General features: G+C 40.2%; 1 protein-coding gene across 1 annotated transcript; it reads left to right on the top strand.

The window, feature by feature from the left end:
* The first annotated feature begins 490 nt into the window (after positions 1-490).
* On the top strand, positions 491-24,794 carry LOC101736045 (extracellular serine/threonine protein kinase four-jointed). The gene is made up of 2 exons (XM_012690205.4): positions 491-685; positions 18,429-24,794. The coding sequence occupies exon 2, from the start codon at positions 18,465-18,467 to the stop codon at positions 19,944-19,946; it is 1,482 nt and encodes a 493-aa protein (XP_012545659.2). The 5' UTR covers positions 491-685; positions 18,429-18,464; the 3' UTR covers positions 19,947-24,794.
* The last annotated feature ends 2,767 nt before the right edge of the window (positions 24,795-27,561 follow it).

The raw sequence follows: 27,561 nt of genomic DNA, 5'->3' as shown, positions 1-27,561 counted from the left end.
GGAAGACAGAGCATTGAAATTCGGTAAAAATACTTTTAATGATATCTCGGGATAGTCTTAAACTTACATTTTAGCTGTTTATTGTTATGTATTTATCAAACTTATTGGTATTTCGATGCCGCTATGACGGAAAATTTCCTAAGAGTGCCGGCAGTTTTACCAAGCTACCTACATCATCAATTTTCATCATCTCTGGGAGCGCTTAGATGAACACGCAAACATATTCGAGACACTAGCTAGTATTATTTCGTTGAATATTTTTAACAAACATAGTCGTTCCCATTGATTCGACTCGGCCGGTCATAATTCACGTAGCCTCAAACGTCTATAGATCATAAACATCTTTGGGGTCTTTCAAAGGAATCACAAAAAGTCACCTTCTCATGACGCATACCATTATGTTTGTCTCCTTCGTTCTCACGTAATTAGTCGCGCGAGAAAAGGACAGACGACAAATCATATTGTGACCCGCAAGTAAAGCTCTTGCTTCAGTATCGTTCGAAGCTTTTAGGGGTGCGGATGCGTACGAAGTTTCAATTCTCAAGTGTAATTTTCGTTGAATCAATAGTAAATGTTTGATTTGTGATTTATTTTATTCGTAAAGCAACGTGTTTTGTGAAGTGTTTGAAAATATTTATATTTTTACTTCATTTTCGTTTGAACATTGGAATGTATCCATTATAAGGTTAGTATTTTATTTGTGTATTTTATTCTTTTTAATGTTTTTCAAGTACTTTTAATTCCGATATCATAAATCGATTTTTGCCAATATTTTTTATTGAGGTTAGAAATTTTAAATTGATTTAAGATTTTTGCGTAATTCGATTTGTAAATAGAACTTGAACGTTTTATTTCGGTAGATCATCATCGCTCTTGGATATGATTAGAATCATATTTCGGCTACAACAATCTCGTGTTATATCGGTTTTCCTTATTGGGCCAGCCAAGTTATCTGATGAATCGATAAACGTAAAATATTACACAGGCAAAGTCAAAGGGTAAAGGCATTTTGAATGAAACTTGTGTGCTACGTAAATATTACACGATTTTTATGGTTGTAACTCATATTTGTACAAGTCCTTCTCTTTTTAACCCACTTCAAAAAGGAGGAGGTTCTCAATTCGACTGTATATAAACAGTGAAATAATTTTTCAAATCGGTTCAGTAGTTTCGGAGCCTATTCAATACAAACAAACAAACCTTTCCTCTTTATAATTATAATATTAAGTAGACTAGCCGTACTCGCCTGCTTCGCTAGGCATTTAAAATTAACATTATTATTTATTGTCATTATAATTAGGGAGTCAAACACTCAAATAAATATTGGCCTATCCATTAAGTACATGTATTCTCTACATGGATACCAAGTTTCAAGTCAATCGGATGCATAATTCAGTAGTTAAGTAGTAATAAGGGAACATCTGTAAAAACCACTGTAGATTTATATATCAGTATATATTTTTTTATACAAAATTATCTGAAACCATTTTTAAAGGCGACTGTGTTACTTTTTTAATTTTGGCATTCAAAAAATTGGCTGCCTCAAATCATGCTGCCTAGGTCCGGGCCTCAAGGGTCCAGGCGTGAATCTATCACTGCCTCAAAGAGTCAAACAGCGAATTGTGTTTCTACTATACACTGGTATTTGCCAACTTCCGCGTAACCGGTGTGTAATTAATTCATGGAAGCTAAATTTTTTTAATATTTTTTTTATTGCTTAGATTGGTGGACGAGCTCACAGCCCACCTGGTGTTAAGTGGTTACTGGAGCCCATAGACATCTACAACGTAAATGCGCCACACACCTTGAGATATAAGTTCTAAGGTCTCAGTATAGTTACAACGGCTGCCCCACCCTTCAAACCGAAACGCATTACTGCTTCACGGCAGAAATAGGCGGGTGGTGGTACTTACCCGCGTGGACTCACAAGACGTCCTACCAGTCAAAGAATAAAAAAAAGTATGAAAAATTGGTGCCTCATGATTTGACTGATCCACAGAAAGAAATGCGTGTTGAAACTTGTGTTGCCTTTTTGAATCGATACAGAAATGAAGAAATATTGGATCGAATTGTGACATGTGATGAAAAGTGGATTCTTTACGATAACCGTAAGCGAAAAATGCAATGGCTGACCCCAGGTCAAATGCCGCAACAGTGTCTTAAAGCAAAGCCTACCAATAAAAAGGTAATAGTAGCTGTTTGGTGGTCTCAGCATGGTGTTATTCACTATAACTTTCTCTGATCTGATCAAACAATAACGTCAGATGTCTACTGTGCCGAACTCCGAATGATAGCAAAATTTGCAGTGAAACAGCCCCGACTCATAAATCGATCTTCACCATTATTGCTCTATGATAACGCGAGACCTCATGCAGCACGAGAAATAATTTTAACTGTACAGGAAGTGCAATTCAAAACCATTCGTCACCCTCCCGCCATATTCGCCAGACCTTGCTGCAACGGACTACAATTTTTTTCGTGATTTGGACAATTTTCTACGTGATAAAAACTTTTCTTCCCAGGAGACAGTACAAAATGCTTTCATACAATTTGTAGAATCTAGATCACCAGAGTTCTATCGAAAAGGCATAAATGACTTTCCTATTAGATGGCAGCAATGTATAGATAGTAATGGTAGATATTTTGATTAAATAAATGGTCTTTTTGCATTAAAAGTGTACAATTTCCTAAAATATTCGAAATTGAGTTAATATGCGGAATCATTTGCTATTACCAGTATTTTTCTCATAAATACTGTCAAAAGAGCGTAGTATAGTTTTATTTTATTTTTTGTTTACCTATGTTTTGACTACTATTAACAAAATTAATACATAATTTTGTCTTACTTTAAAAGACAGATAATATAACTGGTAAAAAATAAAAAATAAATGTTGCAAAGATGATTAATATTAAAAATATCACATGTTAAACCTTTAAAACACTCCTGTAAAATTAGTAAGTTTTGAGATTATACAGTTTTAATGCGAGAAGACGAAATATGTTAAATGGTAGGCAGCGGTTTGGCTCTGCCCCTGACATTGCTGACGTCCATGAGTGACGGTGACCACTTACCATCAGGTGGGCGGTAAGTAGTAAGGTAGTCTATTTGCAAAGGATATAAAAATAAAATAAAAATAAATGAAAAAAAAAACGAATTTCAATTTATCAGTACAAATCGGCAATTTCATACTTTAACCCGTAATATATTCAGTCTTCAAATATTACTAGAGCATGACACAACTGTAGTTTGGTCTGAAAGTTTTTGAAAAAAGTCCGTATTAAGTCGCGTAGGTGTAGATTCTGTGAGATTTTCCTCCCCCGAACCAGCCACACAAGTCGTGTATATCTCAATCTATCTAGGTTCCAAAAAAAACTATATTCACAGCGAACACGGATCACACATTCTTACAAGGCATTATTGATAATATTAACGTATAAATTTGTCGCCAAAAACCAGTTTCATATCATTAGAAACCAATAAATATGTATTTATTGTCGAGAAACAAATTTGTCTCTTGTATTTATTACGTACGGATGTGAATTTTAAATAAATCGCTTCGATATTTACACGATATATTCAAGAATTTAGGGTAGACCATAAAATTAGTGATCAGTAGGCACCACCAGCTCGCCTATTTCTGCCGTGAAGCAGTAATGCGTTTCGATTTGAAGGGTGGAGCAGCCGTTGTAACTATACTGAGACCTTAAAACTTATATCTCAAGGAGGGTGGCGCATTTACGTTGTAGATGTCTATGGGCCCCGGTAACCAGGTGGGCTGTGAGCTCGTCCACCCAGGTAAGCAATAAAAAAAGCGAAGTTTACACTTTTTCGTTTGGTATTAAAATAAAAAATAAAATTAGAAGCTAGCAACCCTCCCTCGCTTCGCTTCGAGAACTGTAATTTATTATTGATCATGAAAATACGATGACAGATGTTTTACCTACTTACTTGACACATATCGTTATATTTTGGGTAATTCACACTTTATAGCCTATGAGTTATTCTGATGTGTAAGCTATATTATTGTAATGTTTCATCAGAATTCATTCAGTAGATTTTGCGTGAAATAGTAACAAACATACATTCTTACAAACTTTCGCGTTTTTAATATAAGTAGGATGAATTATGGCTATTTACGGATACTACACTTTCGATTCTCGTGATGACAACTTAGAGACGATTCCAGATGTTGCTTCGCTTCAGAAGTGGTGTTTTTTTTAAGTATATCATTGAAAGATTACTGGTGGCCCGGAGGCCTTTCCAGTTTCACCAGGACAGGTGGGCGAGCAAAGGCTCAACCAGGAGGGGTGGGATTTGCTAACAGCTGCCCGAGCGCTTGCGAAGGAGACCTAAACTCTCAAGAGCAATTGCTTTGCGAATGAATCTACTACCGGATCGGAATCGCGACCCGCTGAGAAGATCCGGCGAGAAACTCAGCGGGCTGATGCAAGGGTTAGGAAGTGAGTTAGTCTTAAGGTACCAGCGCAGACTCAGCCGCCTTCAGATCCCTCGTGCACGCACATAATATAAACAATGGGTATATGAAGTCGTGTGATCGGACCACTAAACAATGGGTATGGTTTTCGGGAACAAATCGCGGCCTGCCCCGCTGAATTGGAAGCGTGACACCGCCTAAACGGGTCAGGAGTCACGACGATACGAAAAAAGAGCTTTTGTAGAGACAACCAAGCGAAGCTTCATCCAATTGACAGCTTCTCACGGTTGTTTTTTTATTATCTAAGCTTGTACCTTTATTGTTATGAGTACTTGATTTGTGACGGCCCATGTAGCGGTGATTTCGGGAGCCCATGGTCATCATAAAATGAATATCGGCTCGCCCCGCTGAGATAAGTTAAGATTACCAGTTTATAAAGCCCCATTAGTCGAAATTCGACTAAAATTCTTTGAAATTATAAGTTTAAACATTATTAAGTTTCTATAGTCAAATACTTCTTTAATCACAGATTTCGCCTATATAGAAGTATAGACAAACAATATTAATCTATTCTGTTTGACCAAGACTACACTATAGACAAATAATATTAATCTATTCTCTATTTGACCACAGACTTTAAACAATAACAAAAGTTTGACAATAAACAAAGAGTATATAAATATGTGTGTGTGTCAAATATATGGTAGTGTGTGTAATGTTGTCTTTATTGATTTAATGTACATCTTTTTTATGCATAATTAAAAATAATATTAACATTCTGCACTCCATCTTCCATCTCTATACATAGTCAGGTCATAAATTCTGTCACATGTTTAATGTAAAATAATTGAAACAAGTTTATTCATTATGTAACCATTCATACCAAAATGAACTTAATAAAACATAGATTCTTATGACACTAAAGTTTATTCAAAATGACCTCCGTGATTTTGAATACAGGCCTTCAATCTGCGCGGCCAGTCGTCTATCGCAGCACGAACGAGGTCCATGTCAATATCGGCGGCTGCCTTAATCAAGGATGTCTTGAGTGACTCCAAATTGGGATGAGGCTTTGAGCACGCCTTTTCCTCCAAGTGTTGCCATATCTTGTAATCTAACGGATTCAAATCTGGACTGGAGGAGGGCCAGTCTTCGTGCCGGATGAAGTCGATTTCACGCGCCGCCAGCCAGTCTTGTGTGCTCTTCGCTCTATGAACTGGCGACGAATCTTGTTGGAATACCCAGTGCCTGTTATTGAACATGGTATGAGAAACAGGTACTACAAGGTTCGTCAGGACTGTATTTTGATACACAACTGCATTCGTTTTTACACCTTTCTCACAAAAATATACCTCTGTTAAGCCCCAATAAGAAACTCCCAACCATACCATGAGCGAGGATGGAAAATGACCTCGTTGGACACGCGGAATACGGTTGCTCGCTTCTTCACTACTGTGTACGTACACCTTATCATTTTGTTTGTTGTAGCTCTCTTCTACGGTAAAAATTTTTTCATCCGAAAAAAGAATTTCCCGATATTTTTTTCCCGCGTACCGCTTCAACAAAGCGCGGCATCTCTTCAGTCTCAGGTCCATTAGACGAGCATTTAAACGATGTCCTGTTTTTCTTCGATATGCCCGAAGCTCTAAGTCTTCATTTAACACCCTTTTCACCGTGATTCTGCTTAACCCCATCTGAAGGGCCAACAGTTTCTGCTTACGTTTGGGATTTCTTTGAATTCGCGCCTTCACAGCTTTTATCACTGCTGGAGTCCTAACAGACCGAGGGCGACCACTTCTTGACCTGTCATCTACACTAGAGTCTTCATTGTATCGTTTGATGGTACGATAAACGAATCTTTTGGTTATATTCAAATTTTTCAGTATGTTAAAAATTTGAATTGGCGCGTAACCGCAACGATGCAACGCAATAACTGCAACACGGTCTTCTTTAAGCGTCCACTCCATATTTAAAAATGAGTAAAATTCTAAACGTATACTATTTTTATTTTCATGAACAATTCGAAATTCGGGTTCAATAAACTTTTTTGTGGCCAGCATTCTAAAAGAAAAGTTTTTACTGTGTGACAATACTTATGACCTGACTAGGTATACTCTATAAGTGTGGGAAATTTCATGCACGCAATTTTCTTAAAAAGAGATACCAAAATTTTTGCTTCACGTATTGATATATTGATATTGATTATAAAGATAAGATAAACTCGAGACATAAGTTATGGCTCTGCGTCCTATGACCCGTTCTCCGGTCTGCAACTATAAAAAGAGGCTGTTTGCATCAAGAAGTTTGACAACTGGAGCGAGCCGCTGTCGTTTGATGAAGAATACCTAAGATGGCAGCTCTGTGAGATTCAAAATTTCGCCCCTAATTCCTCGAGGAGCCTCACAAAAACCCATGGCTCAACTAATGACTGAGGAATGCTTTTGTTCCGCAGGTATTCGTTCTTAGAACTGGCGACGTTCTACAATTACTCCGTTTTGCTCCGAACTTAATTGTTCATATGTTTTTGTACATCCGACAATTTCATTAAGCACGTCTTATGTGATTTTTCGTCTTTCCGACATCGCAAAGATTCTTCGGAGCCTCCGAGCACGGCCGACGCGAGCTTTGTGTCCTGAAAACACCAGTATACTTTGATAATTACAGTGGCCTAAAGGATAAGACGTCTGGTGCATTCGTATCTGTCGATGCAACGGTGTTCGAATCCTGCAGGCGGGTACCAATTTTTCTAATGAAATACGTACTTAACAAATGCTCACGATTGACTTCTACGGTGAAGGAATAACATCGTGTAGTAAAAATTAAAATTGCATAATTATAATTTGCGTTATTACTGATGGTAGGACGTCTTGTGAGTCCGCGCGGGTAGGTACCACCGCCGTGCCTATTTCTGCCGTGAAGCAGTTTCGGTTTGAAGGGTGGGGCAGCTATACTGAGACCTTACAACTTATATCTCAAGCTGGGTGGCGGCATTTACATTGTAGATGTCTATGGGCTCCGGTAACTATTTAACACCCGGTGGGCCGTGAGCTCGTCCACCCTTCTTAATCCATATATATCTTTTGTCCGTTGATACCCACTGCTGGGCATTGGTCTCCTATTTTTATACTATAACGTTAGTTCGCCTGCTATTCTCATCCACGTCCAGCCGTCTTGACTATCCAGTCCACTGGGCCATAGGTCTTACGACTCCTCTACGATCTAATCTTAGCCAGCACTCCGTCAGTCTTAATCCATAATAACAGATTACTCAACTCAATCCATTTTTTTCCCTAACTATGCTGATAGCCTTGAGAGGCTATTTCAGCGTTGCCCTAGCGTGTAGGTGAGCTCACGGGGCTCAAATCGCAGGTGTTGCTAGCACTGGCCCTAGTAAGAGCAATGCTTCGCAGAATCTACCACCGGATGGGAACGCGACCCACTGAGAAGATCCGGCGAGAAACTCAGTGGGTTAATTTAAGTACTTGTCAAGCCCTTCGGCGCAAGCGGCGGGCTTGGCGAGGACGGTGACCGGTGTTTGAGGTTCTTAAAGCACCATTAATGGATCGGGAGGATCCGTAATGAGTTGTTTAGGGCCTCAATCCATAGCAACATATTATAGCATCGGAAGGCAGCTGACAGTTATATGCCTTATTTTTTTTTATTGCCCTTGTGGGCAGACGAGCATACGAGCCACCTGATGGTGAGTGGTTACCATCGCCCATGGACTTCAGCAATGCCAGGGCCAGAGTCAAGCCACTGCTTACCGTAATTATTTGATAATAATTTTGGACCCGGAGATCCGGTCGCGTGCCATCGGGGTTTTGACCACATAAAAACCTCTACGGCGTTTCCTGATAGGCACAATCAATCAATGGAAATTTTGAGGACTGCCCTTGCTGTGGCTTATGAGTGACGCTGATATCTCTGTGGTGGTAGCCACGGTAGTACAACACAAGATATTTGACAAATGCCTGAATCTCGCTTACGACAATACAAAAGAATGGAAAATTAGGGAGAGTTTAAATTCATGAAATCGTTACTTTTTACGGTCACAAAATTGAAAACGATCCAAAGAGTCCTTGCAAGGGCCAACGTGCCCCTAGTTAATAGTTCACGACACGACACACAATACGAGTACGTTCGAGCCGTAATGTCAAGAATAACAAGACGCCGGCAGTTTCGGATTACGCAGCTCATTCGTTTAGGATTAATATTTTATACTGCTTTTACTCGGAGAGACTGGGCGAATTTTGTCATACAAACTCTAGTGTAACAACTTCGACGTTGTTTTTTTCCTTCCTATGCTGATAGCCTTGAGAGGCTATTTCAGCTTCTCCTTGACGTGTAGGTAAGCTCACGGGGCTCAAACCGCATGTGTTGCTAATACTGGCCCTAGCAAGAGCAGTGCTTCGCAGAATCTACCAACGGATCGGAAACGTGACCCACTGAGAAAATCCGGCGAGAAACTCAGTGGGCAGTGTCTGTGGGTTAATTTACTCGCCGAGCCCTTCGTCGCAGGTGACGGGTTCGGCGAGGACGGTGACCGGTGCCTTTTGTACCTAATATCACCGTTAATGGATCGGGTATACTATGTGGTATTATATTATAATGTAGTCTGAAAGCGGCCTAAGAGCTTTCTCTTCGTGTCTCATATTCCGTTTGGGTGACCTTATATATTCAAATCATAGCGTTAAGACACGGATATATAATTGAGTCGCCCGGGCGATTGTCCCGCCTGATTCTAGTTCTCGTCTCTTTCCGAGGAAATAGAGACGTCCTACACAGAACCGGTTGCCGGGAATCGAACCCGGAGACTGATAACATCGGACCGAGTTGGGCATTCGAAAAATTCTTTACTCAGATATCGGGTACGGTCAGCAGGAGAAACAATAAAAATATTTTTTTTTCTAATAGTGTATATGATAGACCCATGATGTCCATGATCCATAGACGTCCAGTACCCATCCAAGCCGCTGACTATCGGAAATACTATGCATTCAAATCCACATTCATATGGTCGATTCATAGGCCGTACTTAACCATTTAAAATCACATTTTCACTGGTGGTAGGACGTCTTCTGAATTCGCACGGGTCGGTACCACCGCCCCGCCTATTTCTGCCAAGAAGCAGTCACGTGTTTGTGTTAGGAATAAAATTGAGTCTTCGAACTCATGATTCAAGACGAGCGTGGGACAAAATGATGTCCTTTTATTTATTTATTGCTTAGTTGGGTGGACGAGCTCATGGCCTACCTGGTGGAGCCCATAGACATAGACAACGTAAATGCCTTGCCCCGCCCTTCAAACAATAACTGCTTCACGGCTGAAATAGGCAGGGTGGTGGTACCTACCCGTGCGGACTCAGAAGATGTCCTACCACCAGTAATTACGCATTTTATAATTTGGCATTGGTAATACAGCTCATATTTGTGCAATTAAAATAAAATAAAAAGTATTTATTCTGCGAACCGTACTAAAAGTCTATATCGTATCGGTCGCTCCGGTATACCTGCGCTTTTTATGCCGCGAGCAACGCCGTGCGCTAATGCGTGTATGTATTTTGTTTAAAACGACTGACTTGCGACGAACATCTAGAACAATCTCGATTTATATATATTTTTTATTTATTTTTTATTGCGTAGATGGGTGGTCGAGCCCACAGCCCACCTGGTGTTAAGTGGTTACTGGAGTCCATAGACATCTACAGCGTAAAATGCCCTACCCACCTTGAGATTTGAGTTCTAAGGTCTCAAGTATAGTTACAACGGCTGCCCCACCCTTAAAACCGAAACGCATTACTGCTTCACGGCAGAAATAAGCGGGGTGGTGGTACCTACCAGCGCGGATTCACAAGAGGTCCTACCACTAGTGAGCCGATGTTTGACGAATAGCTCTCACATCCTCTCACATGAAGATATCAGCCCATTCTGGGGCAAAAATACCCCCTTACCTAAGAGCCCTTATTTTGCCAATCGCGACCCACCGAGAGACTTCGAGCAGATGATATGAGCCACTCGTCACGATCAGTAAGTACGGTGACAAAAAGCAAAAGCATGCTCTCGCTGTCTTTTATAGCCGGTGACAATCTATCCGCATCTAAAATTTACAAATCCGGCTTAAACATCCAACTAAAATCTATCTTTAGATGATTACGAGCGTCGTATAAATTCAGTGATTGGATTTCCTACCTATACTGATAGCCTTGAGAGGCTATTTTAGCTTCGCCCTAACATGATGTAGGTGAGCTCACGGGGCTCAAACCGGAGTGTTACTAACACTGGCCCTAGCAAGAGCAGTGCTTCGCAGAATGTCCCACCGGATCGGAAACGTGACTCACTGAGAAGATCCGGCGAGAAACTCAGTGGGCTGTGTCTGTGGGTTAAGTCGCTTGTCGAGTCCTTCATCGCAAGCGACGGGTTCGACGAAGACGGTGTCCGGTGTAACTCCACTCAAATAACAACAATATGGCACCCCACTGAGTTTCTCGTCGGATCTTTTTAGGGGGTCGCGTTTCCGATGATAGATTCAGCAAAGCACTGGTCTTGCTAGGGCCAGTGTTAGCAACACCTCCGGTTTGAACCCCGTGAGTACACCTACACGCTAGGGTAACGCTGATATATCCTCTCAAGGCTATCAGCATAGGTAGGATAAATAATAATAATAATAATATAGCGCGTTTTACAATCACGCTTCGTTCGTCGCAAGTCAGTCGCCGGAAAGAAACAACAAAAAAATTATGTACATTTATCGAATTATCGCTACCGATGTTTTTAGTTTATTTTTAATTACATTTTTCGTACGTAATCATGAAGCAAAAAAGGTTTTTTTTTATAAACGAAATTAATTTTGGGCGAAAAAATGAATTTGTTAAGGAATTGCATCGATATAATAATGTGCTTAGGATTGAGGGTTGAAAGGTTTTATTTGGTTTAAGGGACATTTCGCTTAACACGCGACATTTAAACGACATCAAAATCAATTTTCAATTTGATCACAGATATTAAACAATAAACAAAATAATGCGTGTGAGTGTCAAATACATGGTAGTGTGTGAATGTTTTTTTTATTGATATCATGAATTTTTTATGCATAATTATAAAAAAAATATTAGCATTATGCACTCCTTCTCTATATTCTCTATAAGTGTGGGAAATTTCATACTCCTCCGAGCGCGCGATCGTAAAAAAGGGTACAAAGTTTTTGCTTCACGTATTAATATGTAGATTATACGATTGTCATCCTTAAAGCGTTTAGGCTATGATCTGAAACCTAAATTACCTGATATTAGTTCTTGTTGCTTTAAAGTTAAGAAGGTTTTTTTTTTACAGCCATCCGTCTCCAGCGGTTTACCTCGATATTGATGGATCAGTTTACGTTTTTTAATCGGCAAAGGATCTCGGCGGACTTACGTCAGTTTTGACAGTTTCAAAAACGATGTGTCATTATGTCAGCTGTCATTTTGAAGGTTTTCGCTTGACGAGGCTGTTTATGAATGTCGCGAAGAGTGCCGTGGAATTCTTGAGATATCTTTGCTTCAAAGGGAATATATGTAGCTCTTAGAGTATGGAGAGTAGAAGTAAGGAGCTCCAGCTAAGGGTATTAAAAAGTGTCCGCTGAAAATTAGCCAATTAGGATGGCGCCACAGTAGCAAGTGGAAGGATTTTAAAATTAGCGCCATAAACTGCTACACTTCACTTCAACCCGGCACACTTTACTCTGTTTAAAGCTGCTTTAATCATATCATTTCCAATTCGGACGGACACTTCTTCATCTTGTCCCCCTAAACAAGACGTTGCTTGTTATATCTTTTCCGTTGGTAGGACCTCCTGTGAGTCCGCACGGGTAGGTACCACCGCCCTGCGTATTTTTGCCGTGAAGCAGTAGTGTCTTTCGGTTTGGAGGGTGGGGCAGCCGTTGTAACTATACTGAGACTTTAGAACTTATATCTTGCCTCCGGGCCACCAGTAATCCTTCAATCATAAAAAAAACTCATATCTCAAGGTGGGTGGCGCATTTACGTTGTAGATGTCTATGGGCTCCAGTAACCATTTAACACCAGGTGGGCTGTGAGCTCATCCGCTCATCTAAGCAATACAAAAAAGATGCTAAGAGCTTAGTTATGTTACAGGATGTACATATATAAAACATATTTTATAAGCAAAATCAAATGAGAAAGGCATAAACATGGCCAAATTGGAGCTGCTACCCTTGATCATTCAGGGCTCGGGTTAACAAAATCTCGCCTGCTCTCGATTGAGGTGACCACACAAAAGTCTACATAGTTATTTTAGTAATAGGATCTTGGAAAACTTATTCATCCTCCGGTGTTTCATATCAGCTTCAGGTGGGCTGGGGACTAAGAGCAATGCCGATAAATAAATGTGGGTGTCCTTAAGCAATGTCTCTGTCCGCCCACGGAGCAGTCGTAAAGATGTACGAGTTATACCCTGCTGAACCTAGGTACATACATAGCAGACGAATCTAAAAATCGAAATCGCAAAATATATGATGCGCGAAATGGGAAATACCAATGGAAATACCAAAAGAAATATCAGAAGAAGAAAGAGATAAAGTCCCTTTGACAGTTTACAATGGGTATTCTACTGGAGTCATAGCCCAAGGTGAGTTGTCGTTCTTCCCGGAAAATCCCTAACAGCTTGATAAGCAGATACGCTGCTCCAACCCCACATAATGTGGGATAAGAGCAAGTGGAAGAAAAATAAGTTTATGTTCCGCGTCTGTAGCCACAAAAGTTGTAGAATTGAGACTCGGCCTGTGGCCACTATGGCTGGTTCTTCCGGTTTCATGAGATAGGCCTGCAGCTTGGAGCTGAATGCCTAACATTCCGCACCCAATTCCACATTAGCTACGTTCAGGACCTTCTTTGCATATCACAAAGGATTGCTCATGGACAACAGCAATCCCAGGACAGCCAATCTTCTGCTCATAGCTAAGGGATATTCAGGCCTCGTTTATGGAAGTATGCTTAGAACTAGAAGGTGTTTAGTCATGGAGCCAAGTCGTGCTTGGTTTGAACGATCGTTGGGAACGCACTGCGAAGCTCAACGAATCCAAATAAGCACTATGTTCCGACAATATACACACAATATAACAATAGTTTAAAGTCGTCGTGGCCTAAAGGATAAGACGTCCGGTGCATTCGTATGTAGCGATGCACCGGTGTTCGAATCCCGCAGGCGGGTACCAATTTTTCTGATGAAATACGTACTTAACAAATGTTCACGATTGATTTCCACGGTGAAGGAATAACATCGTGTAATAAATATCAAACCCGCAAAATTATAATTTGCGTAATCACTGGTGGTAGGACCTCTTGTGAGTCCGCGCTGGTAGGTACCACCGCCCTGTCTATTTCTGCCGTGAAGCAGTAATGCGTTTCAGTTTGAAGGGTGGGGCAGCCGTTGTAACTATACTGAGACCTTAGAACTTATACCTCAAGGTGGGTGGCGCATTTACGTTGTAAATGTCTATGGGCTCCAGTAACCATTTAACACCAGGTGGGCTGTAAGCTCGTCCAGCCATCTAAGCAATAAAAAATAAAAAAAAACAGCTGCCAAATCCGTTTCCGTGGCTGGCTTGTTTCCCGCTTATTAATTGGCACTCAAAAATGCCCGCATACCATCAACTGGAACTCAAACTCGTCTTGTGGCAATCAATAATTGAGCTACACCTGTAACTCCTCGGCGCACTTCAGTACGGGGCTTTTATGGTACATCAATTTGTTAAACAAACCAACAATTATGTGGTTAGTTTAACTAATATATCAATTAGGGATACCTCAGTTTAGATGTTAACGTTGCTCCGCTCCGCCCACACGATCTTGCGGTATCCACAGAGGTGATACAACCAAGTTTTTTGTTTATAAATAATACTTAAAAAGTTGCATGATTTTTTTTTTGGTAGTAATAATTATATTGTTAATCTAACATGTAATGTTTACTTAATCTAGTATATCAAAATAGATGGAAATAAATCACGCACGGTCGTTTCATTTCATTAATTTTGAAATGATAACTTCTTATGGCAGGGTAACACGCTTCCCCGGTGAAGGTCAAGGGGCGACCTGAGGGGGAGAGGCCGCGCGGCGCGCTACCAGCACTCTAGCGCGCTGCCGTGGAGTGAATAGAGCGACCGGTCGACGGTGTATCGCGTCCCGACCCGGCAGGCTGGTTCTGGTCCAGCGGGGTATTCCGGGACACCAGCGGCACCGTCTGGGCGGCCCGACGGGCTGCCGTACCGAGACGGCCGACGTTTCAGAGCCTTCGATTCGCCTCGAAGGCTCCGTCGGCTGGGCGTCCTTGGGGTGAGCCGCGCCGTCTGGTTGTAGTGTTGACCGCGGTAGCCCCCCTACCTCATCCGGGTTCTGACCTCGGAGGGGATCGGACGTCGAGTGTAAGAGTGCAGGGGAGTCGTTTAGTGGATGGGTCCTAAAATCCTTGGGCCCGCGGTCTGCTCACAACACCATGCAGATCGTTGAGTCTCACATACCCCGCGCGCCCTTTTTGCGCGGGGACCTCGTAGGAGGTTCGGCCCTCTACCAAGGGTAACACGCTTCGTTACGTTTTGCGTTCCGGTGCCAGTCTGTCTGGCTTCTTTTTCTCTGTCACGCATGCGACAGCAGCACTGAGAACGTATGTGACTTCTACTTATATACCTACATATATTTTTGAATTTTGTTACGATTTTCTTTACATTATCATATTAATGTACATAAAATTTAAGTAATAATCTAAGTTTTCTCAATTTAAACAATTTCAATAATCAATAGTTAAACATAGATTAGTTTAAGTTATCACTTCTGTCGGGTCTTCTCTGAAGCCTTCACTGAAACTTCTTTAACAGCGTTGAGGGTAAAATTTAACTCGCGACAGATCCGTTACGGCTAGAACGAAAAGATAAAATTTAGGAAGAGCGAGAGAGAAAATATACGCGTTTTTTTATCAAGGTGCATCATCATTAGCCTCTTTATATAAATGAAACCAGTTTTATATTCGCCTTTGTTTTAGTTTCATTACATAGTTCCCTAAGCTTCGATTACTTTTGAGTTTGCATTAGTAAGCCACGACTACCAAAACTATGATACATTGTGTCGCTATCGAAGTATATCCATGATTCGAATATCCATTGTGCTTTATGACGCATTCTCAGAGATCAATTTTCTCTCGTGCTAGTACTCCAACAGTTCGCGTCCCTTCAAATAGTTCTTAGCTGCGAACGATGTCCGTGGGCAACGGCAAGAAATCTCTAGTTAGTGTAGAGTAAAATTGCTTATCCACTCTGGCAAAAATATATTTTAAACGAAAACTTGTATAACCGAATAAAAATAAAAGTGTTTGCTTGTAGCAGCTCTTTAGAAATACTTATTTTTATTATTGAAGAATTTGAGTGTGCTTTTTTTGTCGTACTGCGTTATCTTTTTTCTCTTTCTAGTTGAGTTCGACCTTGTTAGCGTTACGCACTGGCGTTCGAAGACGCTGCATTTTAATATAGCTTTTTTTGTTCAAATTTAAATGGGCACCTATATACACGGAAACTGTTTCTCTACAACACCAGGAAGTATTTCAGTATCACTTATACGAATCCTTAGAAGATATTAACGTAAGCAGAGTGGGGTATTTGGTTGTCAGAAAGAAAGAGAAAGATATCGTATTTATTCATATTTCGACTATCAACAAAACTAAAAACAAACATCTGTGTACAAATGCCAATGACAATACAACTAAAATGACACGTAATTTCTGTTTTTTTTTTATTGCATAGGGCGGTGGACGATCTCACGACCCACCTGATTTTTAGTGGTTACAGGAGCCCATAGACATCTACAACGTAAATTTCGCCACTCACTTTGAGGTTTGACTTATAAGGCCTCAGTATAGTTACAACAGCTTCCCCACCCTTCAAACCGAAACGCATCTCTTCTTCACGGCAGAAATAGGCAGGGCGGTGGTATCTACCCGTGCGGACTCACAAGACGTCCTACCACTAGTAAATGCTATAAGTTTTATTATAGTAACTATTACGTGAACGAGTTTATGACTCACTTGGTGTTAAGTGTTGTTAACGGCGTAAATATCACGAGTCACTACAATTTCGCGGCAGAAAAAAATTAGGGTAATGCTACCAATCCGCGCAAGCTCACAAGATGCCCTACCATAATTAGTAAAAATACACTTTTAATTATTAGGCAAAAACCGTTTTATCAAACACTTTTTAACTTTACAATGGTACTTCCTTTTTTTTTATTGGCTAGATGAGCGGACGAGCTCACAGCCCATCTGGTGTGAAGTAGTAGACATCTACAACGTAAATGCGCCACCCACCTTGAGATATAAGTTCTAAGATCTCAAGTATAGTTACAACGGCTGCCCCACCATTCAAACCGATTACTGCTTCACGGCAGAAATAGGCGGGGTGGTGGTTTCTACCCGTGCTGACTCCAAGAGGTCCTACCACCAGTAATATCGCGTTAGTATAACGTAATATTTATATATAAACCCAATAATCTTTACGTTTCAACACAGATCATGTAAATGGGTGCGTCTAATCTGCCTGTGTGTAATCCATTTAGTTTCAAGCCGGATCTTCTCAATGGGTCGCGATTCCGTTTCGGTTGTAGATTCAGCGAAGCATTGCTAGGGCTAGTGTTAGCAATTTTCTCTGGTTGACCTCCGTGAGCTAACCTATCGTTCCGCGCGAAGTTGAAATAGTCCTTTAGACTACCAATAATTAGGTAGGGGAAAAGACTGGATGGATGTAATATGCTCTGCGTAAACCCTGTCCCGCCGTCTCAATAGCTCCGACTGGGTTCCCGCCCGGTCCGGGGTAGGGCGCCAGCTGTGAGCGGCAGGAGTTTTTGGTGAGGTTCGACTCCCACATACCCCACCTGCCGTGCGGGTGGGGATCCGGCGATTTTCTCCTGTGAAAAAAAAAGGGGAAAAGACTGCCTAATTAAAAGAAGCTGTTCAGGAGTCCAGTGTGAGTGACGCGTTAATAAACACTAAAACATTCTTTGGTTATGCGTTCGTTTAAATATGATCATCATTTCTCTGTGTAACATTAATACGAATTTCCTTTTTGTATAGGATTTTTGACAAAAATCGACTGTCGCATTGTAAACACAATTACCACACGGCTTTTACAATGTAATTATGTTTTGGCGTGTCTCAAGTGTTATGGTTTTTTTTTATTGCCCTTGTAGGCAGACGAGCATACGGCCCATCTGATAGTGAGTGGTTACCGTCGCCCATGGACTTCAGCAGTGCCAGGGGCAGAGCCAAGCCGCTGCCTTCCGTACTGGTCACCGCAGACTGAAGACTGCTGGTAGGATGTCAGGAGCAGATCAATCTGCCTTCGTTTTAGTCCAATTTTTGATGTTACCAGTGGGACTCGACGACTTTCTCCCGACAAAAGGTCGAACAAAATTGTTTTTGAACGAGGTTTTATTTCGTATCTGATTACAATATGAATCCTAAGACATCGCTCTCAATAGACAATGATCCTTGAGTGATAGCCGTCTTTCTTTTCAAACACATCGCACCAATATTATCAAATTATTCTCGCATTAGTTTTAATATAAATCGCTTGGTACCTACTCAATATTGGTGTATGAACGATATTATTACATGCATAACGCCGTGTAAATTTTTATTTTTATTTATTGCTCAGATGGATGGACGAGCTCAGAGTCCACCTGTTGTTAGCCACACCAGTAACTACACTGGAGCTTATTGACATCTACAACGTAAATGCCGCCACACACCTTGAGATATAAGTTCTAAGGTCTCAGTATAGTTACAACAGCTGCCCCACCCTTCAAACCGATACGCATTACTGCTTCGCGGCAAAAATGGGCAGGGTGGTGGTGGTGGTGGTACCTACCCATGTGGACTCACAAGAGGTCCTACCACCTTAAAATATTGACTATCCATTAATTTGGCTTTCAAAACTGATTATTATATATCTTTGTTACAGATACCGAAATAGAAAATCCTGCAACCTGCTATCGTAATGGAGAATCTACAAACGAATGACCGAAAGCATGCGAGATTGGCCGCAGTAGAAGAATTAGCGGTGAAGGTCCTCGATGATTCGGACATCAAAGAAAAGTACAGGGCTTACTCCATATACTCTTACTGTTTATTGAGCGTGCTGATCAGTTTTGTGCTTGGTCTCTCCATTGGAGTCCTCATCACGAGGCCGGACCCTAAAAGACAGACGGACAGGATTACTAAAGCTAGACAAGGAAGGCGTTTGGATACAGCAAACGTCTCGTATACAGGAGTCGCATTCGTAAACAACCAACGCTCTGATTTCAATAGACAAATATACCCGAAACATTTGAACGACGATCTGCGGGACATATTGAAAGATAACAAAGGAACAAATGTGAATTTTCCACGGACGCCAAACGAGAACACCGTTTTGTATGATAACGTTTATTGGGGTCCCGAAATCGAGAACTCCATGCCGCAGGGCTATGGAGAGAACAGCGCGGAGCTCTGGGAGAGATACGTCGGCAGCAGCGAGGTAGTTAAGATGGAAATCGGCTGCGGCAGGATGCAAAATCGACTGGTAACATTCCGGGACGGCACCAGAGCCTGCGTTCGCTACAGACAAAACACCGATCAAATTCAAGGCGAAATATTCAGCTTCTACGTCGGCAGGTTGCTGAACCTGACTAATCTCGCCCCTTCGGTGGTCAAGATCGTCGATCTGAAAGACAAACTGTGGAGGAACGTGGTCAACGACATAGCGGCCGCTAAATGGAGCAGGAACCGCGCGATAGTACTGACACAGTACGTGCCTAGCTTGGAACCAGCTCACATACCGGACGTTTTCAAGTCCTCGACGCGCCACTTGAACAAAATCGACGTTTACAATATGTCGAACGAAGAGAACGAAACTAGCGACATCACGAAAGAGCTATTAATAGAGAAAATGAGGATTAAAGACGTGAGAAGTAAAGCGAAAAACATCGAAAAGTTTAGCAGAATCGATATGAGACTGAACGACAAAACAGTTAAGTCGTTCTTGGAGCTAGCTCAGTGGTCGGACTTGATTGTGTTTGATTATTTAACCGCCAATTTGGACAGGATAGTCAATAACTTGTTTAATTATCAATGGAACGAGAACATTATGAACGGGCCGGCCCATAATTTGGCCAAGAAGATGGACAGCGGTCTTTTGGTGTTCCTCGACAACGAGTCTGGTCTTCTGCACGGTTATAGGCTCCTGAAGAAATACAACGTATACCACAGCCTGCTGTTGGACAGTTTGTGTGTGTTCCGCAAAAGTACCATAGACGCTTTAAAGCGACTACATTATAAACAGGATGTTGGCGCGAAATTGAGTGATATGTTCCATTTGCGAAATAGCGCTGTAGTCAGGGATGTACTGCCCGCGTTGCCGGAGAAGAACTCGAAGGTTCTACACGAGAGAATAGGCAGGGTATTAAGTCAAGTGCAGAAATGTGAGGAGGCATTAAGATAGCGTAATTCTCGGTGCGGATGTGTATGTGGGCTAGCGCCGAAAGATTTAGACAATGCCTTTTGTGCGTAATCATTCCCGTGTAAAGAAGGATTTTTTATTATTATTTCCTACCTATGCTGATAGCCTTGAGAGCCTATTTCAGCTTCACCCTAACGTATAGGTGAGCTCACGGGGCTCAAACCGGAGTGTTCCTAACACTGGCCCTAGCAAGAGCAGTGCTTCGCAGAAACTACCACCGGACCAGAAACGCGACCCACTGAGAAGATCCGGCGAGAAACTCAGTGGGCTGTGTCTTTGGGTTAATTTATGCGTCAAGCCCTTCATCTCAAGCGACGGGTTCGGCGAGGACGGTGACCGGTGCTTGTGGTGCCTAAAAGCACCGTTAACGGATCGGGAGAATTCGTAATGACGTGAAGCAAGGAGGTATTTGATACGTTGTATGGGAAGAAGAAGGAAGGGATCCATCATATGGTAGTGGTAACGCCTGTGATTCCTCATCGGTTTGTGCCACCGTCTGTTCCAGCCTGAAGGGTGGGGAGATCTCAGAATCAACAGATGTCATTCACATTAAATGCAAAATTATTCGAAGCTGGTAATAGCGTAATGCGGTTCTAATTTGTTGCATATTAACCCTTATAGCGCGCGCCGTCGATAGATGATGCGTATAAAGTGCCGAGCGTCGATATAGCGACTGTTGCGCAGTTCGATTGTAGGTATTAAGAACAATTATAAATAACCATTTAAAATTGTGTTTCTGTGAATTTAGTATTGATTTTCATATTTATTGTTTTTAAGGTACGTTTTTTTTTTTCAAAAATCCTCTACAAATTATGTGAAAATAAGCTTAGCACTAAAAGGGTTAATATTGTATGATTATGACGAAGGCCACGTATGAGAAATAAATGGATTTAATCTTTGACAAGAATGTTCGATGCTGGAACTGTTAGCTCGAGAAGTTCTTGCTGAAGTTACTTCACGTTTTTTTTAAATGTTGTTTTTGAAGTGGAACTTCTTTAGGCTGGTTGAGAGTAAAATTTAACTCGTGACAGATTCGTTACGGCTAGAGAGAAAAGATACAATTTAGGACGAGCGAGAGTGAGAAAATAGACAGAGCGTCTCGCGAAACACTCGACCGTGGAGAGGGAAAGGACAAAGCGAGCTAGGTCGTTTCTCTTATACACAGCATTCCCTATAACAAGAGATTCAAGGATGAAAAATGAAGAAGACCACAATACTACACACCGCAAAATAAGTTTCACTTCTTTCAATTTTTTACTATAATAAAATTTAATATATAATGCAGCGGTCGCCCTACCCTACAATCTGGAAAGCAATACTACTGCTTAATGGCGACAAACTACAATATTATATATTTGATGTAACAAAATGTATTTAATGTAATATTCGATTATCATTACATATCGTGTCCGTATATAATAAGTTAAATAATTAATTTTAAAAGTGATATCGTATAATTTTTTTTGATACCAAATAGTTTGTTTATTTATTTTCTTTAACGAATACAATTGTATATAATTTAAGTGTGTAATTTAAGTGCCAGTTTAGTTAATATATTGCGTGAGGTTAATTTGAGGATTTTATGTAACAGTAGCCACAATCTAAGATTATCATGTGTGTGTTATGCGCTAAACGATAATATTGCTTAAAAAAAAACAAAATATTTACTACATCACTGAATACTATATTCAAAATAGAATAATTTTTTAGTTGCAGTGGCTTATGACATGTGAAGTGGAATGAAATGTGTGGTTAGTTATTAACAGAGCTTTATGTATAAAGACTTTAGAAGAAGAGGTAGACCTAAAAGAAATGGATGGATTGCGTGAAAGACGATATGTGTAAGAGGGGAGTGAGCGAAGTAATGGTATATGATAGAGGAGTATGGAAGGAGAAAGCTGCGCCAACAACGGGTGACTGGGAGAAGGACAGGAGGATGATGAGAATTGAGTAAGCGCCAAAAATATAATTGAAGAATTGAGGCCGTCAGCGCCAAAGTGACGTCATCTTACCATAGTATGGAGATAATGAGGACCGAATTTACTTTTACACTGTTTCGTAGGCAAAAACAATACCCGCAAAATAATGTTCATAAAGCCATCTGTTATTTAGGGGTCAAAATAGGGATAGGCCGGTTTTGCTTTGAAAATTTATAATGTTTTAAATATCGTTAAAGGTATAAAATTCGTTTTCTTAAAAAAAAGTTAAGACACTTCAATCCTACAGGTGCGTTATGACAATAAGTTAAGAACTATGTGTATGACAATTGAAAGTCTTACGAAATATCTCTGAGAAGCAATTTTATACGAGAAATATTCAAACAAAAAATACAAATATAAACTAATTGTTATCTATGAAATAGAAATTTGAATAAAAAAGGGGCATTTACAATTAATGTACCGAAGAACATTGGAAAAATTATCTAATAGAGATATTATTATAGTAACTTAAATAAATATAATAATATGATGAAATGGATGAAACCACAGAAATAAATCAAGATCTTGATATTATTTCGGTGGATGAAACCATCTAACATGCGTCTATGGGCGCCGGTAAAATTCTAGCAGAAAAGCCACCACCTCAATAGAATCTCAATTAAGACACATATTCTCAAATATCTCAGTTCCCGCCTTTTCTGTTAATTAATGTCAATTGTTAAGATAAAAAAAAACCTTTTGTCAAATCGAAGAGGCACAAGGAAATTTTTAATACAGCCAAGTCTTTTGTTATTGTGAGATCGTTTGTTAGACGAAAAGTTGATTAAAAGAGAATAAAAAGAAATGGCCGTTCTTTAAAAAGTTAGGAAGTTGAGAATTCCGTGCATTCCTTTTGGAAGAGCCCGAGGTTTTCCCACACTTGTATATTTTCACAGATACTAATTAGTTAATATATTAATAAAAACACAATAATTAACAATGTTGACAGTGGCTGTGAGTGTCTGTGTGTGTTTGTGTTTTTAAATATTATATTTCCGTACTCCGCAATAACAAGTGACCAATAGTTTTAGTTTTTTTAATATAGTACTGTAAATAATGTATTAATATATATCAAAAGTGGCGCGAGCTTTTGTCAGGGCAACAATTGTCAAAAGCTACGAATATAACCCGCCAAAGCAGTTTTCGCGTAATTGATTATTGTTATAAGTCCACACAGATCTATCAGAACTTATTAATGGAAGATAAAATTTGGGGAACAAAGCTATTGCTTGAGTTTTTTTTATTACATCGCTCAAAAAGTATTTAAACCAAAAATTACCTCTTTAAAACTTCTGGGTTAAGGGACTATTCTGGCTTCACCCTGACGGGTAAGTGACCTAACGGACTCAACCTGAGGGTATTTGCTAACACTAGACCTAGTAAGAGCAGTGCTTCGCTGAATCTACCACCGGATCGGAATAGCGACCCACTGTGTAGATCCGGCGAGAATCTCAGCGGGTTGTTTCTTAAAGGTTAAGTTGCATTGGCGATCTCGACATGAAGTTTAAAACTGTAGATAACATGTGTGTATATTATCGAAGCCAATCGCCAAAAGATTTTCAGTTTTATCAGCTCTTCAATAAAGCTTGAGAACAAAATAAGTAATTTTATTTAATTAATAAAAATCACGCCATCTTTGTTTATCTGACATTGTGTATTCTCGAATTATGAGTTTGTAATGTCGACAATTATAGCTTTTGTACATAAATATTGAATGCAATAATCATAGCTGTAGTATGTTGTACATTTTAAACTGTATATAATGTATTATTTTATTCACATTAAAATAAAGTTTAGCCCAGTAAAACTATAGCACGAACTGAGTTGCTCTATAAAGAAAAACAACTTAAAAAGCTATTGCTTCACCAGTTTTTATGTTTTTTATATTTCAATATTCAAAAATGTTTTAATATTTCTAATGTTTCTTCTTCTAATGTTTCAATATTCAAATTACCATTTTTGTCACCTGTATATCATATTATAAGCTCTTTTAAGATTTATGACATAAATCATAGAGAATCATATAGATTCTATAAATCATATCAAATCATGTATAATTTTATGATATTATCGAGGTGTGAAAGGTTATTTTGTTTAAGCGACATTTTCGCAACTTTAACGAAGAGCCATTAAAAAGTTTAAAATTAGGAAACTATTTTTTTTTTATGGCCTCGATGTGTGGACGAGCTCACAGCCCACCTGGTGTTAAGTGGTTACTGGAACCCATAGACATCCACAACGTATATGCGCCACACACCTTGAGATATAAGTTCTAAGGTCTCAGTATAGTTACAACGGCTGCCCCACCCTTCAAACTGAAACGCATTACTGCTTCACGGCAGAAATAGGCGGGGCGGTGGTACCTACCCGTGCGGACTCACAAGAGGTCCTACCACCAGTAAAATATCATAACAAAAACACTTTTTCAGCCATTTGAATGGGGTAAACTTGAATTAAGTTCAATTAAAAACATCAAATTGTTGATGCTAATACCAAATAAAACGGATATTTAGTTACAAAGATAAATGTCACGTTTTAAGCGAAATGCCTATCACTCCTCGATATTATTTCTTTAATTAATTGACTTACAAACCATACTGTAAACTAATTTAAAACAAGAAAACACTATATCTTAATCCTTATATAAGTATTTCTCTGGAAATAAAATTCATTTTACGTTGTTCTGTTAAATAAAAAAACAATATTGTCACTTTAATATCATCATTCGTCATAAAAACAGTATTTTTTAATTTTACCTACATAAAATTTAAAGAGTTAAAATTTTCGACTGCAATAGTAAAATAGACTAATGTTAAAATGCAATTAAGACGAAATAAATGAATTTGGGAGATGTAGCCTTTTAATTTTAGCGAATCTTATTTAAAAGACAAGAGTCAAAGTGCGATTTGCGACAAGACAGCAGCTGTCAAAGTTCAAAATAAATCGCTTATCCCTAAATATACTTTTTTTCTTTTTCTTTTTTCCCTACATATGCTGATAGCCTTGAGATGCTGTTTCAGCTTCATAACATGTAGGTGAGCTCACGGCGCTCAAACCGGAGGTGTTGCTAACACAGACTAATACTGGCCCTAGCAAGAGCAGTGCTTCGCAGAATTTACCACCAAATCGGAAACGCGACCCACTAAGAAGATCCGCCGAGAAACTCAGTAGGCTTAAATACACTATCATTCGGCTGACTCCATGGTGCAGTTGTTAGCGCTCCTAGCTGTTGCGACGATGGTCGTGGGTTTGATTTCCGCATCGGGCAAACATTCGTGCGATGAATAGGTTTGTCTGCTCTTTGTCTGGGTGTTTATTATCTCTTTATATATAATTAAAAGTATATAAGTATTTATGTCGGTTTCTGGTACCCATAACACAGGGAATTTGGACCGGATGATCACGTGTGAATTGTTCTCATTTATTTATTTATTCTTCATGTCTCTATGAGAAAATGATTTGTTGATAAGGAGTTATCGGACTGCCTATTTCTGTCTCAAAATACTCTTGCATTTAAAGGATGTAACAGTCTTGCTATAAAATACAGATGTCCTCGCTCATATATACGTCACCGGAGTAGAGTTCATCCATACTACCTGGAGCCACTGCGGTCATCCACAGTGCGCTTCCAGAGATCTTTCTTGCCACGTACCATCCGGCTATGGAATGAATTCCCCTCCACGGTGTTTCCCGAGCACTATGATATGTCCTTCTTCAAACGAGGCTTGCGTGTTCTACCGCTGGCATTACTGAAGTCCATGGACGACGGTAACCACTCACCATTAGGTGAGCCATATGCTCGTCTGCCTACAAAAACAATATAAAAAAATATTTAATTTTTAGTCCGATACTTGGTAATAACTTCGTAGAAATTCTAGAAAATCATAAAAGGCCCCATATTGATTGGTCGAGTGAAGAAATGCACAGATAAAATGTAAAAATAGTTCGTAAGCGTCAAATATCATATTGGGTTTTGTTTCACGCTATATAGATTTTTTATTGCCCTTATAGGTGGACGAGCATATGGCCCATCTGATGGTGAGTGGTTAACGTCACTCGTAGATATCAGCAATGTCAGGGGCAGAGCCAAGCCGTTGCCTACCGTTTAATACTCTCCACAAGCCTCGTTTGAAGAAGGGCATGTCATAGCGTTGGGGAAACATCGTAGAGGGGAGCTCATTCCTAAGTCGGATGTTACGTGGCACAAAATATCTTTGGAAGCGCACTGTTGATGAACGCAGTGGCTCTAGGTAGTATGGATGAACTCTACTCCGGTGATGAGTCTACTCATGTGTGGAATCATGTCCAACAATTCCTCAGAGCACTCCGATATTCCGATTTCATGTCTCATGACTCCAAATAATTACCCCTAGTAAATGCGCACATTATTTTTTGCGGCTCTGATTTTTGTTAAACGACGTTATTCCTTTACCGTTTACTGGTGGTAAGACCTCTTGTGATTTACTGGTGGTAGGACCTCTTGTGAGTCCGCGTGGGTAGGTACCACAGTAATGCGTTTCGGTTTGAAGGGTAGGGTAGCCACTGTAATTATACTTGAGACCTTAGAACTGATATCTCAAGGTTGGTGGCGCATTTAGGTCGTAGATGTCTATGGGCTTCAGTAACTACTTAACACAGGTGGGCTGTGAGTTCGTCTACCCATCTAAACAATTTGAAAAAAACCGTCGAAATCATTCGTGCGTAATTTTAAACATAGTACACGGCATAGGCAGTACACGGTCTAATCGAAATAAAATAGTCTTCCGAAGTTTACGTGCTACATTCTTGTCATAATCGCAAACCTCGCTCGCAGTTAAGCTCATTGACAAACGTTTGTTTTATATCGCAACTTGTCAAACTTCAGACCTCCCTGTAATGTGGGATCGGGACATAGAATAAGCAAATACAGAGCGGAGTGGATTGGATGAGAAGATGCCTACGAAAAGGCCTGGCAGTAGAGGCAGTCTTAATAGATACCTCCAATACGCGTGACTAAGAGTAAGCTCTTGTATTACGAAAGCCGAGCAGTATAATATGCTTGCAATGACAAAAGCCGTCTCCAAAGGAGGAAGGTCGCTGGACGTGCGGCTGCCTTGGAAGCGAGCGGTGACGAAGAGACGCAAAGCTGTCCATTGACAGCCACGACTACTCCGCAAAGAGTATCCGACTAGGAAGTTTTTATTTTTTTATGATTAAAGGATTCCTTTCAGTTAGCCTTTTCAGTTTCATCAGGACAGGTGGGCGAGCAAAGGCTCAGCCAGGAGGGGTGGGATTTGCTAACAGGACTAAGAAGTAAGAACTAAGAAGATGCAATGGTACATTTTTAAATTCAATCACGTTTAAATCCTTACTAGACAAACACCAATCACAATAGATGACGTCACATGTGGCTAATCATTTTTTATGGAGATTTAAAAAAAAACGCTTGGTGGACGAGCTCACGGCCCACCTGGTGTCACGTGGTTACCGGAGCCCATAGACATCTACAACGTAAATGCCGCGACTCACCTTAAGATATGAGTTCTAAGGTCTCAGTATAATTATACTAGCTATTTGAGAGGAGTTCATTTGACTCGCAATCGCCTATTCGAAGCAATCGTCACTCGTGGTGGAGTGGC

The sequence above is a fragment of the Bombyx mori genome, chromosome 23 (assembly GCF_030269925.1).
Source record: "Bombyx mori chromosome 23, ASM3026992v2".
Classification (NCBI taxonomy): Eukaryota; Metazoa; Arthropoda; class Insecta; order Lepidoptera; family Bombycidae; genus Bombyx; species Bombyx mori.
Note: the sequence above shows the minus strand (reverse complement) of the source record. Positions and strands in the feature narration are given on the sequence as shown.